Here is a 19,517-nt window from a genome sequence, read left to right as displayed (position 1 = left end):
TAACGTATAACAGTTCTTACTTATCTCCAACAATTCCCAGGTTAATGGTTGGGTATCCATGTTCCTGAATTGTCGCTAGAAGGGTTGAGCGATTGCTGTCCCGAATCTTTCCTGGTGTTAGTTCATCCTCAGGATTCAGGAGCTATAGGATTAAAGCATATAGATTAATATATCAACCCATCAGTGCTTCATCTACTATAGTTAGTTGTTAAAATGGTCCCACAATGCTGGATAGAGCTTTTCTTTTTCTGAAAAGGGAAACAAACGTGAAACTAAGGAGGATGATCAGAATGGTCAAAACTTATCTCATAAATATTGTCCACACAAATAAAAAGCTCTGACTAACGAAGGCAAGATCACTTTCAGAAACTGTACACACCAAGGCACTGGATAAGTTTCTCTCCCTTTTCCAGATCTTAGACAGAGGGCACTTCTCCAAATAACAAGAAAGGTACTGTAATGAATAAAATGGTAATAACTACAAAGAACACACAATTCCACAACTTGAACTGTCTTCTTTACTCATTCGTGGGACATGGGTGTCGCTGGCTAGCCAGCATTTATTGCACATCCCTCGCTGCCCTTGTGCAGAGGGCAGTTCAGAGTCAATCACATTGCTGTGACTCTGGAGTCACATGTAGGCCAGACTAGCTAAGGACAGCAGGTCTCCTTCCCTAAAGAATGTTAATTAACCAGACGGGTTTTTCTGACAATTGACAATGGTTTCATGGTCACCTGAAGATTCTTAATTCCAGATATTTTTTCTTGAACTGAAATTCCACCATCTGCCGTAGCTGGAGTCAAACCTGGGTACCCACAACGTTAGCTGAGTTTCTGGATTAATGGTCTAGTGATAATACCACTAGGCCATCGCCTATCACGATCTGTACTCATATGTGGGCTGTACATCACTATGACTGGCTGCGTGAATCAAACAAAACACATGTTCCTATGGGCGTACATAATAGGCAGTCTACATGCCATACTCAGCCAGCCCACACTTGCAAAATCCAAAACAAAACATCTGCTGTTTGATGTAATGCTGCAATTGGGCAGCACTTACTGAACAATCCTGAGAGTGCTAATAGCTACACTAACAATCAATTAAGATAATCAGCTGAGTTTGTAACATTGCTCATTTACACTTGTGCAAAATGCAAATCAATGTGGTTGAATCTCAATGGCACTCTGAAATGGTGAGGCAAGCCACTTAGTTCAAGGACAATTAGGGATGGGCAACAAATGCTGGCCCCAATAGCAACACCCACATCTCATGAAAGAATGAAATAAATTGCCTTGAGGTCTGGTCAACAAGACAGACACCAGTGAGACATTCAAGTGTTGGAGAGAAACATCACTACACTGGCCATATTATTTTGGGAACTGAGTTATGAGGAAAGGCTGGATAGACAACAAGGTGACAGAGGTTAAAAGCGGTAAAATTTGGTATTGAAATTCTGTTCTTTATACAGAATTTTCAATACATGGATTTGACTTGCAGGTGGAATAATGAATTAATTTTGGTATTATTGGTGCCAAGGTGAGAAGGACCAGAAAATCCCACCTGTTTACTTTGTTTCTTTCTCTATAGGTATGGCAGACCTGCAAAAATTTCCCAGAAGTTTCTGTTTCTCTTTCAGATGGCCAGCACATGTTGGATTTTGCTTTTATCTTACTGCATTTAGCTGCTCGATCTAAAATAAAATTTGGGCTGTACAAGGGCAAAATTGTAAAGTACTGTCACTTTAAAAAAAACCTAGCTTAAGGAGCTATTGAGAAGTCTGGGTTTGCACTTGATGGAGTAAAGAAAGATGAGGGGGAAACTAATTGAAACTTATAGAATACTGAGCGGCCTAGACAGAGTGGATGTGGAGAGGATGTTTCCACGAATGGGAGAGATTAGAACTCCAGGGCACAACCTCAGAGTGAAGGGATGTTCCTTTAAAACTAAGATGAGGAGGATTCCTTCAGCCAGAGAGTGGTGAATCTGTGGAACTGATTGCCATTGAAGGCTGGGGAGGCAGGTCATTGAGCGACTTTAAGATAGAGATGGATAGGTTCTTGATCAATAAGGGTATCAAAGGTTATGGGGAGAAGGCAGAAGAATGGAAATGAGAATCATATGAGCCATGATTGAATGGTGGAGCAGACTCGCTGGGCCGAATGGCCCAATTCTGCTCCTATATCTTATGGTCTTAAACTGTTCACAGGTTTAAAGACAAATAGAATAGACAGGAAAGCAGCTGAGTAAGAACCGGAGAGGGATTCCTGAGAGATTCCAGGGATTCCTCCTCATCTTACATTGACTAATCATGTAAACTCTGCCCTAGTTGTGCCTTTATTCAAGCACTCACTGCATCTAGTCTACTAAATCAACCAATCTAACTTGGCTGATCATTTTGGTTGAAGTTAAAAGGATTCTTTGTTTTCTCTATTTAAACACACACAAACAATGAGAACACCCTTCCCACTCCCATTCTCGGAGGTAACCCAGCTTACTTCATTGCCTGTGGACATCACTGCAACCACCGGAAACTTGTGAACTTCAACCTCAGTTACCCCAACCGTTGCGAGAAGACCAATCTCAGAAGGTCCCATGTGGGTACCTTTTGCCAGGACGCATTCCCCCCTTTTGATATCGTGGCCGATTGGTCTAAGAGGAAGAAGGGGGAAAGATAACAATCATTAAATTCCAAGAGCAATTCAGAATTTTCAAAAAAAGGTGATTGACAGAAATAAGAATTATTGTTAGGTTATCAAAGTATTCAACCAATCATTGTCACAACTTATTCATTTGCAGGTTGACAAACTCTTCGGCCACATTAAGAACGCACATTCCTTGGCCATTGGGTCCTGAGGTGGGACTAGAGTCCAGAGCTTCTGGATCAGAGGCAGGGATTCTACCCACTGCACCACAAGAGTTCCTCAAAAGCACTTTGGAAGAGCTTTATCAAACAAATCTTACACTGAGCCACAAATACAGATAACAGGACAGGAGACCAAAAACTTAACGTTTTAGGAACATTTCTGCAGTAGTTTTACACTGTTGATTTTACACTTATTTACAACTGAGGAATGACAGAATTGTTACAGTGTAAAAGGAGGCCATTCAGCCCATCATGTCTGCACCAACTTTCTGAAAGAGCACCCCACCCAGGCCCACTGCCCTGCTCCTGCCAGCTATCTCTGCAATCCCGTGCATTTACCATGACTAATCCATTTAACCTACGAAGCTTTGGACTCTAAGATTAAAACTTGGCCAATCCACCTAACCTGCACATCTTTGGACCTCCAAGTGTGATTACAGATACATACGCAAAGCAATTAAGATGCCATGTGTTTGCTTTAGTGAGGTGAATGGATGCAAGGATGTGAGCGAGTTGAAAAACCTCAACACCTAACTGTGTTTCCATCTCTCCTTCAGCTTATTGTGCATTTTCTACATGTCTATTTGCAAAGTGTCTGGGATACTTCAACCCATTAATAAATATAAGTCATTCTTATTTGACACAACATGAGAGCAGATATATTTAGTGTAGTGTTTTCTTGAAAGATTCAGCTGAGTCTTCTAAACCTTTCCATGACCTTGGAAGTTTGTTGAATTTTTCCTGTTGCCGATGAATCATAAAATCCCTACAGTGCAGATGGAGGCCATTCGGCCCATTGAGTCTGCACCGACCACAATCCCATCCAGGCCCTGTCCCTGTAACCAGTCCCCTGACACCAAGGGGCAATTTAACATGGCCAATCCACCTAACCCGTACATTTTTGGACTGTGGGAGGAAACTGGAGCATATGGAGGAAACCCATGAAGACACGGGGAGAACGTGCAAACTCCCCACACAGTGATCCAAGCTGGGAATTGAACCCGGATCCCCGCCATTGTGAAGCAGCAGTGCTAACCACTGTGCTACCGTGCAAACTCGCTGGAGGCAATACAGTGTAGGTTTAATAAATTGGTCCCTGGGGTCATCAGGAGGTTGTCCTGCAATGAAATATTGAGTTAATTGGGGATTATATTCTCTGGAGTTTAGAAGAATGAGGAGTGATCTCATTGAAACATATGAGATTCTGGAGGTGCTTGACGCTGAGAAATTGTTTCCTCTGCTTGGGGAATCTAAAACACGGGGGCGCACAGACTCAGGATAAAGGGCCAATCATTTAGGACAGAGATGAAGAGAGATTTCTTCACTCAAAGGGCTGTGAATCTTTGGAATTCTCTACCCTTGAGGATGTTTCATCATTGAATACATTTAAGTCTAGGATAGACAAGTATTTGGTCTCTCAGGGAATTAAGGGATATGGGGAGTGGGTGGAAAAGTGGAGTTGAAGCCCAAGATCATTAATGCTCATACGGAATTGCAGAGTAGGATCAATGGACTGAATGGTTCTATTTCTTGTGTTCTTGCTCCAGATGTCTCGTTCCACTACCTTATTCTAAACAACATTCCATTCCTCTGCCAGATTGCTTTGAGCTACACTTACAGAACTGTTGGCAGTAAACTGCTCTTATGCAGACAATAATTTATCAGTATCTGGCTGCCATGGTTTCCATGCCATTTAGTTGGGTGATTGCCTCTTTAAGGTTCTGTGAGTCTTTAACTATCATCCCTTTAAAAAGACAGCTAATAATCAATGCTTCTGTTTTACTTATTAGGGTCTGAGGATAGGGTTACAGTGAATACTTGTAGCATGGGTTTTTAATGTGGATGCCTTGACATATTGAGCTGAGTTTCTGTTCACTCTGTTCCTTATTTTATTCTTGTGGTGAGCAATTAAAAAAGAAACAAATTTGTTTATTACTTGCATCTAGAGCAAGAACACACAAGAAATAGGAGCAGGAGTAGACCACATGGTCTGCTGAGCCTTTTCTTCTTTTATTTGTTCATAAGCCAGCATTTATTACCCACCCCTGAGGACAGCTAAGAGTCAACCACACTGCTGTGGCTCTGGAGTCATGTGTAGGCCAGACCAGGTAAGGACAGCAGATTTCCTTCCCTAAAGGGCATTAGAGAACCAGATGGGTTTTTACAACAATTAGTAATGGTTTCACAGTCATCATTAGAGTTTGAATTCAAATTTCTCCACCTGCTCTGGTGGGATTCGCACCTGGTGTCAGAGAATTATTGTACTTCTCTGGATTACTAGTCCAGCAACAATACCACTACTACACTAAATGCTCCCTTGGGCTCTAACTCCACTCTCCTGCCCACTCCCTCTGATTCTGAGCTCCCCCTCATTTAAGGTCAGTGCTGCCTTTATAAGATGCAGAGGAACGAACTGCCACGCAACGTGCAGACACTGACCTGATGTCCTGGCCCGGGCGGGCTTGTGTCAGAATTCGCACTTCCAGCTCTTCCGTGCCCTGCGAAAATTAAACTGCAACGTGAGCTAAACGCAGATCTGGAACGTCCCACTGGGGGAGCCACGGGCAACTCTCTTGTTATTCTAGAAGCATTACTGATGAGCACTCAACGACATTCTGGAATGCAGCATGTGAAACTCACAATGAGCCATAACTCTCAGCCATACATTACAGCTTCGGATTTCACTGCAATGAACTATCAGATGCATTGCATTGTAAAAGTTGGTAGCAATTCCCAGAGAATAAGTATGAGATAGTACGGTGAAATTGATCTCTGTGTCAGAAATTAACATGCGGCATTCTTTCTGCTGTCATATATCGTTACAATAAAATGAAACAAATGGGTACAAAAATTTGAAACATATATCTCATGAAATTTACTAAATGGAATAAACTACAACACATAGAAAAAGAAAATATATTTGTGGCCACGTGCGCATGTGTCCTAAGAGAAAAAAGGAATCATAAGCTTGGCTGGCCACTAAAATGTAAGCACTGCTTATGGTGCCTTAAAGAAAGCTTAACATCTATCTATAACTTACCATGATTAGAAGTACATCATGCTGCATACATAAAGAATATCAATATGAAATGAACATGGTAATATTTAAAATCTATTCTAGTCCTCAACTGAAAAATTTCTTTTTAATGTAAATCAATTAATTCTTGCAAGATTTCACAATATTTTTCTCCAGTTCCACAGACTCAACGGGAGTGAAAGCTCCCAAATTTACTTACATCATCCGATTCCCTGATGAGCTCTGTATCTTCGACCTGCACTACCGCATCTGCGCCGCAAGGTATTGGTGCCCCCGTTGTTACCCGCATCACCTGGCCAGGCATCACTGTCTGGGTGGGCTGCAAAAATATGTAGGAATAAAAGAAAATCATCTTTGAGATTATTAGTCAAACTTCCAAAGCTTACAGCATACTAAATCTTAAGCAAACTAGACAATGGGTTAGATTTTCGCAGTCGGTAGTGAAGCAACTGCACTTGCCACTGACCTCGAGGAATGCAGCCCACAAGGATTTAGCAATCTCCGTGTTGCCAATTCTCCCTTTCCCATTGCCAGTTTGAGTCTGGTGTTAAATTGAGGGTGTTTCCAGATGTCTAGCATCAAGTAGGGTAAGCAACCAATCACACAGAAGTATTCTCACAGACAGCAAATCAGCAAATAATAAACCACTGAATCCCTCTTCTTCTAATTTTATCTCTTACAGACAGTGTAATAAATGATTGGGGCATACTGAATAAACATAAAAAAAATGTGAAAGTTCTCATCCTAATGGAGAAATGTGACATTACTCTTTAAGGGACAGTGAGGCTGTTGACTCTATGATCTTAGTACACCTTTAAAAATCCTAGTTACTATTCATTCAAGAAGATATAACTTATTCAAGAACTGTTACAGCCTAAAAGAGATCGATTTTCTACTAATTGCAGTCTGGAATTTGTTGATTGTGTCACCATCGTTACCACTGTAAAATTCAGGCCTACATAATTTACTTTGGAATTCATTTAAAAATTGACAAGAATCAAAACCATGTTAATGTGGGACTCTGCTCTTTCCTGTTTTTTCCCACACTCCACTCCCAAATAATGGCAAAAGAAGTCTTGAGAGTGTCGAAGCAGAGATTTATTTCTCTTGTAGAGAACCAATGGGCCCAGATTTTGCGGCCAGAGTGAAATGAGAGCACTCGCTGATGACTCTGAAGGAGGAAATGGCCTTTCTTACACCTGATCGCGATCCCAATACGGACACGGTTGGCTGCTAACTCCCCTCCGAGGTGGCCTGGCAAGCCTCTCAGTGGCACTGAATTTCTACAGGGAATAAGAAGACCTTCGCCGCAGACGTTGAAAGTGGTTTCAAGGTAGTTGGTGAACCCACCCACCTTCTCAAAGGCAGATGTGCAATAAATGCGTCCTTGCCTGCAATGCCTTCATCTCAAAAAATGAATAATTTTTAAAGGGCCTTAAAATGAAAGGGCCTGAATGAAACAACTGGTGTACCAGTTTTGTGAGAGAGCTGGTTTTCAAGTCCAATTAATCTCATACTTGTACGTTTTTAACTATACCAGAATAATCAGATTACATTTTATAATGTAATTGAAGTATAATTAAGTTTTTTTAAATTTAAAAATAATTTCATTAAGCAATCTTTAATTTCTTTCCAGCTTCCGTGTCTAAACAGAAAAATGAATGAAGACGTGATAAAAAATAAAATTTTATTTTGGCACCGTGTTACTCTTCCAGTTTGTTTTATCAGTTTTCTTGCATCATATTTTTGATCTCCAAGTAGGGTAAGCAACCAATCACACTGAAGTATTCTCACAGGCAGCAAATCAGAAAATAACAAGCTACTGAATCCCTATTCTTCTAATTTTATCTTTTATAGACAGTGTAAATGATATTTTGAGATGAAGGCATCGCAGGCAAGGCCGCATTTATTGCGCACCCGCTTTTGATTCACCAACAATATTATTAAAGTTAATCCTCTTTAATATATAAAAGTTTAACAAAGTTAAAAATAGAGAGTGGACTCAGAATCTGGACCAGCTAGTTGACCTTGGAAATAACAGTAATGGAAAATAATTAGAACTAAGGGCAGTTCATAATATTTGGCTATTGAAAAGCATCACTTATGTGACGCAGATTCAATATATTAATGTGGCATGTCCATGACGTCAACTGATCTCAACCTAGTGAATCAGGGCCATGGATTGATAAAAAAGGGAAAAATAAGTCTAATTACTGTTAAAATTAATCATTGTAGCCACAGAAATCATCACAGAGGATGTGAGTGGGGATCAAATGTACCATCTCTCAACATTGGTTAAACCTTCATCATTTCATAAATGTGGTCATTGCCAAGAAACTATTCATAAAACAGAAAATTTCATTATTAAAACTGTAAATATAAAAATATTAAATATTAAAAAGAGAAAATATGATAAAACACGCAAAGTACTTTAAACATGGTTTTAAATGTAGAGCAAAATATTAAGTATCCATAAATATCTGTAAAATCTTAATAGTGTTTAAAAATGTGGATAAATATTTGATAAGATTGAGGAATAGAAGGGAGGGGCACAGAAAAGGAGCTGAGGCCAGCAGAGATCAGCCACGATGGTGGGGCAGGCTTCAAGGGCCTGGTGTGACCTACTCCTGCTTCTGTTTCTTGTGTTGTGAATATAGACAGATGGCAACTGATGATGTCGCCACACTTACTGACGATATCAGCAATGGATTTAAATAATTTATAACAATAACACTCTATTACAGGAGTCAGGGGTGCAGAGGGGCTTGCAGGAAAGTGGAGTTGAGGCCACAATCAGATTAGCCATGATGTGGAGATACTGGTGTTGGACACAATAAGAAGTCTCACAACACCAGGTTAAAGTCCAACAGGTTTATTTGGAATCACAAGCTTTTGGAGCATTGCCCCTTCATCAGGTGAATGGCCACTCACCCGATGAAGGAGCAGCGCTCCGAAAGCTCCTGATGCCAGACAAACTTGTTGGACGTTGGCCTGGTATTGTGAGAGTTCTTACTGTGATCAGCCATGATCTTATTGAATGGTGGAGCAGCCCCGATGGGCCGAGTGGCCTACTCCTGCTCCTAATCCACATGTTCCAATGATCCATCAACCTGGACTTGTGGACCCTTCGCTCATGTTAAGGTGTTTCTGTCACAAGGCAAGTTTGGTCATTTCCCAGAGAGGTTTCGGTTTACTTGGTCCTTAGGGATTTAAATTTAATTATCTGAGAAGGAAGCATCAATACTCACCTGCTCGCCAGCCTGCGATTCACCAATGATGAATCTGTCACCAGGACCATCAGCAGCTGTAAAGAGTTATAAAATACAGGACATGTCAAATAAAAGCAGTTCAGAAAGGACATGTAATGCTGTATTAAAGAGGATATGAAGTTCTTCACCTCGTACAGCGTATCCATCCTTCACTGATGCTGGGAAAGGTGGCAGGTTGTCTTTTGCAAACACGTCCTGCGCTAGAACTCGACCCATGCCATCTGCAACACACAGGAAACAAACCCCCATCAGTGAAGCCACAGCAGGTACATCCAGCGAGAGGCTGCAAAATTCAAGCTGTGTTAGCCGAGCTGGCACTCCGGCTGCTGTAGTTGGTTCTAGGCACCGTGGGCTAACTGGAGGAAGGTAGCACAGTGGTTAGCACTGCTGCCTCACAGTGCCAGGGACTTGAGCTCAATTCCCGGCTTGGGTCACTCTTCGTGTGGAGTTTGCACGTTCTCCTGTGTGGGTTTCCTCCTGGTGCTCCGGTTTTCTTCCACAATCTAATGACAGATTAGGTGGATTGGCTATACTGAATTTCCCCTTGATATCAGGGGATCAGCTAGGGAAATACGTAGGATTACTTGGATAGGGCCTGGGTCGAATATAGTTGTTTTAAGTTTATTTATTAGCGTCACCGCAGACTAACTGAAAGAAGGTGGCACAGTTGTTAGCGCTGCTTCCTTACAGCGCCAGGGTTCGATTCCGGCTTTGAGTCACTGTGTGGAGTTTGCATGTTCTCCTCACATGTCTGCATGGGTTTCCTCTGGGTGCTCCGGTTTTCTCCCGCAGTCCAAAGATGTGTGGGTTAGGTGGACTGGCCATGCTAAATTGCCCCTTAGTGTCGGGGGATTAGCAGGGTAATTATGTGGTGTTATGCGGATATGGCCTGGGTGGGATTGTTGTCAGTGCAAGTTCAATGGACCAAATGGCCTCCCTCTGCACTGTAGGGATTCTATGAAAAAGCTGAAGAAAGTAAATGAACGATGAGATCTTTCATCTCACTGAAGCCTATGATGAAGCAGATGATGACCCAGATAGGAAACTGGAATCAAGAGGAGAAACCCGAGATATTGGAACTGCTCCAAATGAGCAGAAAGGATAAAATGAAATTCAGTGGAGGTTCTTAGAAATGTTTTTGATATAATGAATAGGGAAACCCCCTGCCTCTGGTCAGGAGTCAATGACGGGGTGGGGTTGCAGTCATCGAGTGAAAGTTGTCACAATAAGGTTGAGGAGGGACATTAGAAGAAATGATCATCTTTGTCAATAAGGAGCATCACATAGCAACAAATTAACAAATATTAAAATTGACTGCACAGTGTCCTCTTTAAGGAGATTGTGGGCGAGATTTTCCAACTGCCCTCGCTCCAAGGTCGGAAAATCCCGCCTGAGGTCAATGGATCTCTGTGAGGTCTGTGTTCCTGTCCGTGGTGGGCGGGATGGGAAAATTCCACCCTCCGGATCTGACATGAGATTGCATGCCAGTATACTCACATCAGAGTCACCTTTCTTATACACCATGGAAGTGACAGAATTGTGTGGCTGAAATGGAGTTTGTGTTACAAGTCACGCAGAAACAAGGGCAGATTTCAGCTTTTTTTGTACCTGACATCCTTTCAATAGAAAATCATTAAGACACTAAGCTGACCTGTCTGAACCTTATAAAGAGAGTAGGAAGTCTCACAACACCAGGTTAAAGAGACTTCTTACTGTGTTTATCCCAGTCCAATGCTGGCATCTCCACATCATGACCTTACAAAGAGACACAGTGATAGAATTGTACAGATAGCTTCCCACACCTTATGAACAACATTACCTGCCAGCGACAGCAATCAAAAGTCTTCCGTTCATGTGAAGACGGGCTTAAAGTGAGCTCAGTTCTTATTGATGACACTTTCCGGCCCACGTGTCCTTTGCATGACACTTGGGCTGGAATTTTCGGTCATGATGAGCCCTTCTCTGATCAGACACACCTGACAAAGGAGCTGCGTTTCCGAAAGCTTGCGGGTTTACCATCAAATAAACTTGTTGGACTTTAACCTGGTGCTGTGAGACTTCTTACTGGAATTTTCAGGCCAGTCCCACCGACGGTGAACACCACACGTGGGTTTCTTGGCAGTGGGGAGGGGTGTATACAATGGGAAACCCCGCTGGCAGCGACGGGACCAGAAGATCCCACTGCTGGCCAATGACAGGCCACCTCCATGAAACACGCTGTGCGGTCTGCGTGTGGGTGGCACAATGGTTAGCGCTGTTGCCTCAGCACCCAGGAACCCAGGTTCATCTCCCTCCTTGGGTCCCTGTCTGTGCAGAACCTGCACATTCTCCCCATATCTGCATGGGTTTCCTCTAGATTCCACCCTCCTACGGTCCAAAAGACGTGCTGATTAGGTGCGTTGACCCAAACAGGCGCTGGAGTGCGGCGACTAGGGGAATTTCACATTGCAATGTTAATGTAGGCCTATTTGTGACAAATAAGTAAAATTTTAAAAAATCCCGCCCCTGGATTCAAAGAGTGAGGAGCCTGAAATTAAATTAAAAAAAACTCAGCTCACCTTTGAACCAGATCAATCATTCCAATCACAAAATATTTTTAAAAAATGCAAATGATAGGATTGCAGTCTTCAGCTTCTTGGATGGCAAACACAGTTTGGCAACACATTATGGAGGCAGTGGTGTAGTGGTATTATCACTGGATTAATAATACAGAGACCCTGGAAATGCTGCGGGAACCTGGGTTCAAATCCCACCATAGCAGTTGGTGAAATTTGAATTCAATAAAAACCTAGAATTAAAAGTCTAATGAAACCATCGTCGATGGTCATAAAAACTCATCTGGTTCACCACTGTCCTTTTGGGGGAAAGAAATATGCTGTCCTTATGTGGTCTGGCCTTCATGTGACTCCATTTCCTAGCAATATGGTTGACTTTTAACTGCCTAGCAAGCCACTCAGATGAAGGGCAATTAGGAATCAGCAATAAATGCTGGCCCAGCCAGTGATGCCCACATCCCATGAAAGAATAAAAAATACTACAGTGCTTAACTCTTACCTCTAAAGCTTCAGTCTACAGTAAAACTGACCATGAAATCCTCAAGAGCTAATATCTATTTCATACCAGTGCTGCATATCTGAATCATCAGCTCACCAGGATTGAGATGAGAGTCTTAAAGTACACAACTTTATGCATATTTATTGATCATCTTGTAACGTGGCTATATTTATATTCCAAATAGCAAAGAACTGTCAAGCGGAACTGATGCCTTGACCTGTGCGTGGTTCCTGATATATTTAATTAATAAAGCAATGAACTTTAATAGTCCAAACAGGGCTGAAATGGAAATAATTGTTGAACTTGCTAGTGATTGCCCTGTAGTAGCAGCAGAAAATGAGATTTTCTAATTAAACAAATCTTTCCTTCAAGTTTCACCATCAATCTGTTTCCCTGGCAAAATAATTCCTGAGGGATATTGAGTACGCTAGCTTGAGGCAAAGGGCCAAATGAATTATGGCAAGCTGTTAGAATGAAATGTTAACTGGTCGGAAATCTAATAAAAATGCAAGTTAAAAAATAAGTTGCTTCTGTTTAATTTATTGCACAGTCCAAGTTCTCTACACTTGGAATCGCTACGGTTACAAATGACTTAATTCCTGTGCATAGTTAAAATAAAATTTCTCGAAATAAAGGGCTTCGAAAGAACCATGAACACAATAATTCTGCTTTGCAATACATTGAAATAAAACTGCTACTGAACTGCACAAGACTCTCTGATCCAAGCGAGTCTTGTGATGAAGGAGCAGCGCTCTGAAAGCTCATTCTACCAAATAAACCTGTTGGACTTTAACCTGGTTTTGTGAGATTTCTTACTGTGCCCACCCCAATCCAACACTGGCATCTCCACATCGCCAATACTGGAAAACAGGAAGAAATCATCACCATTTTTGGAAATGGACATCGGCCATGGGATTCACCATGTTTTGACTGGCACACCTTTCCATGTACTCGCTCAGTCCTTTACTCTACAGCACCATATTCTGTTTTTTCTTTAACCCATGTATACAGTTGTCTTCAACGTTAATGACCTCCTAATTTATTGCCCTTTATTCGCTTGCAGTAGCACTTTCAGAATCCCAGCTGTCTAAACTTTGGGTTTGCCACAACATTTCTGCAGCTACTGATCCATTCAGCTGCATCCTCACCTACACCTTTGATGTCCTCCTCCTCAATGAAAGCATTGCTCTTTCTCACTCTGGCCATTTACCTTGGTACGGCCCCAGGGTCTCAGACTTAGAAGATATAGTGGACAACTGGTTGAGTCAGTCATCGCCAGATCTGGCTGGACCACTATCAGTCCCTTCGCGTGTCTGCTAAAACTACTCACGGGATCATCCTGAAATGGAAAGATAACACCTGCCTTTTTAATTCAACTCCAAACTGCCCATTAAAAATTTTCCGCTGTTCCTTCCACCCTCACCTCTAACATGTGGAAGGAGCTCATGGATTACTTTGACACTAAGGTTCAGACCATCCAACCATCCAGTTTTGCTGTGTCCCTCCCTGCCCCCAATCCATCAGGCCCTGAATTGAGGATTGAGGTGTCTGGGCACACAGGCACGTCCTGTACCCCAAGCATGGCTCGTGGAAGCAGCCTAACATTGTGTTCTCCAGCCTGAGCGGGTATTACCCAGGGGGGCACATGAAGCACCAGCCAATGCAGGAAGATGATGACCTCATCCGTTCTACTAGGGCAAGTCATGGCTCAACTCCCTTCAGTATCAAACTCTCAACATGACAATATGTACTCAAATGGTGACTATTTTATATCTGTAGCTCTCTTCACAGATCTCACGCAACCATTAGTGAGGAACATGCATCAGGGCTCCTGTCACGAAGACTTTCACATCGCCATCAACCCATCTGTTGAGGAATCCTGTGTCTGGTTTTCCTTCGTCAATGCAAAGACTTCATTTTAAGATATTTCAGCCTATGCAATTACATTTAAGTGCTAGACTGTAGGAGTTAATTAACTCTGCTTGATTACATTTTAAAACTTAAAAGGCATACTGGGTTAGCCAGAAATTGACTGCATCTTTGAAGGGTACAATGCAAGCAAAACAGGCTTTTCATAAACAACATCTGCAAGGCCGGTTTCCCCAAGTTGGAGCTAGCATGTGCCAAACAATTTCAATAACAAGATAACGAATGACAATTACAGTAGTTTCAGTTTGTTTTTGAATTCACTGCGTTCAAGATCAGTGGAGGGCTGGCGGAAAAAAAAAGTCTCTCTCCAGCTTTTCTCTTCGTTTTCATTTTTGTAATGATTTAATTTTAAGTTCTGTTCAATAAAAGAAATTCATTTCAACATCGTAGCAGTGCTGTCTTCATCTATTCAAAGGAATGAATGCACCTTACACCATCTATCATGTTGCTCACATACTCCATCCTCTGGCCCCCTTCTGAGGAGGACTCACCACACACAGGGGAACCTGAATCTCACCCAACCTCTGCCCCTCTGATCAAATGCCTTTCTTTAGTATTCTGACGGGACAAGCTGGCACACAACTGGAGTGAACATGCAGACCGGGGGAGGGATGGCCACATCATTTCCCTCACTGAAGCTTGACAAAATTCTGGCGAGCAGATGTTTTAATGATTGTTCAAGAGATTTAAACAAATGCAAATGGCATTCACTCCACCAGACAGTGGGATAACCAACTCGCCATGGGGAGAACTGTAAACCATTTTTATGCTGGTGAGCTTTCAAGTGGGCAGCACGGTAGCACAGTGGTTAGCACTGCTGCTTCACAGCTCCGGGGTCCTGGGTTCGATTCCCAGCTCGGGTCACTGTGTGTGTGGAGTTTGCACATTCTCCTCGTGTCTGTGTGGGTTTCCTCCGGTTTTCTCCCACAGTCCAAAGATGTGCAGGTTAGGTTGATTGACTGTGCTAAGAAATTGCCCCTTACTGTCCAGGGATGTGTAGGTTAGAGGGATTAGTGGGTATAATATGTAGGGATATGGCAGTAGGGCCTGGGTGGGATTGTGTTCGGTGCAGACTCGATGGGCTGAAGAGCCTCTTTCTACACTGTAGGGATCTATGATTCTAAGTTCTTACCTGCTGTTAAATTCTCCGTTCCCGTCCACTTCAAAAGCCACCACGGGCAGGAATGGGAGAATTCCACACCCTATTTCAGTAAATTAACCAGCTTTTCCCATTCCAATCCAGCTGCTGGCCACTTAGCCAGCTATTCTCAATTGCAACTCAGTCGTGAAGTGCAAATGTATTTTCCTCTTTACAGATGTTGATGGAAATTCTCTACAGCTTTATGCCAGGTTTCCAGCAATTGCAGGTTTCTCCATTTCTGCTTTCTCTTTGATTTATTATTGTTGCATGAATTGGGATAGAGTGAAAAGTATTGTTTCTTGCATGCTACACAAAGCATACTGTTCACAGAGTACATAAAGGAGAAGGCAAGGAAAGGGCGCAGAATGCAATGGAAAATTACTGATAGAGTGAACAGAAAGATCAGCTTAATGTGTGATAGGACCATTCAGAAGTCTGGTGGCAGCAGGGAAGAAGCTGTTCTTGAGTCGGTTGGTGCATGATCTCAAACTTTTGTATCTTTTTCCCAATGGAAGAAAGTGGAAGAAAGTATGTCTGGGGTGCATGGGATCCTTGATTATGCTGGCTGCTTTTCCGAGGCAGTGGGAAGTGTAGACAGAGTCAATGGATGGGAGGCTAGTTTGCATGATGGACTGGGTTTCATTCACGACCCTTTGTAGTTTCTTGCAGTTATGGGATAATCCCTGGTTATGGGATAATGGTCAGTACCTGTTACCATGCATTAGAAAGTGGAGCAATTCTCAGATGCACACATCAGCATATGGTAGTGCATTTTCATTATATTAACTGCAATATCAAACAGACATATTTATAAAGGCAATTTCTTCAATCTTGCATCTTTGAAGTTGGCCTTTGTCTAAGATTGAGTACAAGCTGACTGGGTTATCCAATAATCTTCCTCAGGAGAGGCACAATTCAGCGTACATTTTGGATTTTTTTCATTCATAGGATGTGGGCATCGCAGGCTGGGCAAGCATTTATTGCCCATCCCTGAGTCAACCACATTGCTATGGGTCTGGAATCACACGTAGACCAGATCAGGTAAGGATGACAGATTTCCTTCCTTAAAGGACATTAGTTTTCACGATAATCAACAATGGTCATCATTAGACTTTTAATTCCAGATTTTTATTGAATTCAATTTCACCATCTTCTTTATTCATTAGCGTCACAAGTAAGCTTACATTAACATTGCAATGCAATTACTGTGAAAATCATAGAACCCCTACAGTGGAGAAGGAGGCCATTTGGCCCATCAAGTCTGCACCGATCACAATCCCACCCAGGCGCTATCCCCTTAACCCCAACTATTTACCCTGCTAGTCCCCCTAACACTGAGGGAGAATTTAGCATGGCCAATGCATCTAATTGGCATGTTTTTCAGACTGTGGGAGGAAACTGGAGCACCTGGAGAAAACCCGTGCAGACACAGGAAGAAAGTGGAGACTCAGCACAGATAGTGAGCCATGCCAGGAATTGAACCTGGGTCCCTGGTGCTGTGAGGCAGCAGTGCTAACCACTGTGCTACCATACCCCTTCAAGATGGGATTCAAACCCAGGTCCCCAGAGCATAATGCTGGCTCTTCTGGATTATATGTTCAGTGATAATTCTATTAAATAACCACCTCCCCTATAATATTGATGAACTAAGAAACCAGAGTACATGTAGATAGACAGTATTTCACACTCAATCAAACTACCAGGATCTCCCTTGCAGCTGCAATATAAACTCACCAGAGAGATTGCTCCTTAACATGGAACGAAACCTTCAGGTATGAAGATTCCAAAGAAATGTATTTATAGTCAGTTCCATTCAGTTTTAAATGTGGTATTCATTCTCTCTGCTGGACCGAATCAATACATGAAGTGGTTTGAGGATTCGCATGGGATTTCTGCTTTTCAGTCATGCATTTGCTAGCAAGTTAAAATTTCTAGTGAGTGACTTCCCATTGAGCTGAGAGACTTACGCTCGCTAATATTCCAACCTTAACAAAGCGAGCAGAATGGTGACAATGTGGCGGGGAACATTAAGAAGCCTCCTTCTACCATTCATTAACTCCCATGCTATTGTGTACGAGTGTGATGAACACAGGTTCAAGCACCAGCAGATTGCTTGAGTAGTAGAAGGCCATTCTGCACATGAACTGGGCACGGTTTCAATCTTATTTTATGTGTTGTTGTGAGTGGACAGTTCAGAACACTTTTAAATATAGTCACAAACTGGACATACTGGAATGAACCATTTGCTTTATTTGGATTGTTCCAATTGCTGTCATAATTGACATGGTAAGACTTGTATAGCTTCACCACAGCAGAGGATCGATTCCACATTGGAAACAATCCTGGCCAGTTCTTTCTAACCTGGTAACTGTTTCCAATTAAAGAGTTAGAGTTCCTAAAGAGAAAATGCTGGAAAATCTCAGCAGGTCTGGCAGCATCTGTAAGGAGAGTAAAAAGCTGACGTTTTGAATCCAGATGACCCTTTGTCAAAGCTTTGGTCATCTGGACTGGAAATGTCAACTCTTTTCCCTCCTGGGTTTGTACTCGATGGAGTTTAGAAGGATCAGGGAGGATCTCATTGAAACTTACAGAATACTGAAAGGCTTGGATAGAGTGGACTTGGAGAAGATGTTCCCATTAGCTGAGAGACTAGGATCCAAGGACACAGTGTCAGAATAAAGGGATAAGCCTTTAGAACTCAGATGAGGAGGAATTTCCTCAACCAGAGGGTGGTGAATCTGTGGAACTCTTTGCCACAGAAGACTGTGGAGGACAGGTCATTGAGTGCCTTTAAGGCAGAGATAGATAGGTTCTTGATTGGTAAGGGGATAAAAGGTTACGGGGAAAGGGCGGGAGAATTGGGTTGAGAAACATATCAGCCATGATTGAATGGTGGAGCAGATTTGATGGGCCGAATGGTCTAAAGCTGTTCCTATATCTTATGGTCTTAACTAAAGATGTAAGCTTTCCCTTCTTTCAGTTTTAAACAGTGGCTTGGAGGTGGACCTTCAATGAGAGTTGGGAGATTCCTTTGATCAATAATTGATTAAGGCAAAGATATTCTTTGATCCATCAGTGACAGGGGAAAGCTGGACAAAAATGCAAATAAATGCTGCAAGACCTCAGCAGCTGAGAAAGGGCAAAATTGGTACTGTTACTTTGATATGTGATTTAATGAAACCTAACAGGCAATCCTATCTTCAAAGGGCAATATTGGCAGCTCGACAGTTTCTCTCTTGGTGAGTGAATACATCAGAAGGACTGAGTACATTACAAAGCTGCTCATGAAGGTGACCTCAGGGAACTAAACTTGGTTTGGAGCTTACTGAACTGTTTATCACTGGACTACAGAAGATATAGACTTCTAAAAGGAAAGCAGTCAGGGCAATCAATTCTTCAATTATCGTAATATGAAGGTTGTGACAGTGAAAGTGTAACGGGCAGAATGAGGAAGAGAAATTCCAAAGTGTGTTCATGTTTCTGACCGAACTGGCAAAGAGGTTTTGCTGGATCTGGTTTTGGGGAATGCACTTCTGGAGCAGCTGTCAGTAGGGCAGCACTTAGAAACCAGAGATTTTCATATCATGAGGTTTAGATCAATTATGGAAAAAGTCAAGAAGCAATCTAGACTAAAAATGTCAATGTCAGTAAAACAAAGGAGACAGTCATCGACTTCAGGAAACGCAGTGGGAGACATGCCCCTGTCTACATCAACGGTGAAGAAGTGGAAATGGTCAAGAACTTATAGTGTCCAGATCACCAACACTCTGTCCTGATCCCTCAATGTGGACATATAATTAAGAAAGCCCACCAACACCTCTACTTTCTCGGGGGCGAAGGAAATTTGCATGTCTGCTATGACTCTCACCAATTTTCACAGATGCACCATAGAAAGCAGCCTTTCAGGATGTAACACAGCTTAGTATGGCTCCTGCTCTGACCAAGACCGCAAGAACCTACAAAAGATTGTGAATTTAGCCCAGTCCATCACGCAAACCAGCCTCCCATCCATTGACTCTATCTACACTTTCATAATGTGGTTCAATGGGCTAATAAGTTCAGGTTTCCTTCTACCATTTCCCCACTATTGCCCAACGAACAAAATAATATGAATGTGAAGAAATCTGTGAGCTTATATATTGTCAAGTCATAGAGGTTTACAGCATGGAGACAGGCCCTTCAGCCCAACTTATCCATGTCGCCCTTTTTTTTAAAACCAC

The 19,517-nt window shown here is 42.3% G+C and overlaps 1 protein-coding gene across 18 annotated transcripts in view; it reads right to left on the bottom strand.

The window, feature by feature from the left end:
- The window catches only part of LOC145352784 (gephyrin), a 462,622-nt gene that overhangs the window by 38,949 nt on the left and 404,156 nt on the right, over positions 1-19,517 (bottom strand). For 8 of the 18 annotated variants that reach the window (XM_080203106.1, XM_080203117.1, XM_080203118.1 and 5 more), the window contains 7 exons: positions 9,302-9,394; positions 9,153-9,208; positions 6,104-6,256; positions 5,908-5,928; positions 5,307-5,365; positions 2,500-2,653; positions 21-142 (listed from right to left, as the gene is read on the bottom strand). In XM_080203106.1, the coding sequence (XP_080059232.1) occupies positions 21-142; positions 2,500-2,653; positions 5,307-5,365; positions 5,908-5,928; positions 6,104-6,256; positions 9,153-9,208; positions 9,302-9,394 (658 nt within the window). The remainder of the gene's footprint in view (positions 1-20; positions 143-2,499; positions 2,654-5,306; positions 5,366-5,907; positions 5,929-6,103; positions 6,257-9,152; positions 9,209-9,301; positions 9,395-19,517) is intronic. The other 10 variants (XM_080203111.1, XM_080203123.1, XM_080203113.1 and 7 more) reach the window with 3 other exon arrangements.

The sequence above is a fragment of the Carcharhinus amblyrhynchos genome, chromosome 14 (genome assembly GCF_965287045.1).
Source record: "Carcharhinus amblyrhynchos chromosome 14, sCarAmb.v2.hapA, whole genome shotgun sequence".
Classification (NCBI taxonomy): domain Eukaryota; kingdom Metazoa; phylum Chordata; class Chondrichthyes; order Carcharhiniformes; family Carcharhinidae; genus Carcharhinus; species Carcharhinus amblyrhynchos.
This window is presented reverse-complemented; position numbering and strand designations above follow the sequence as displayed.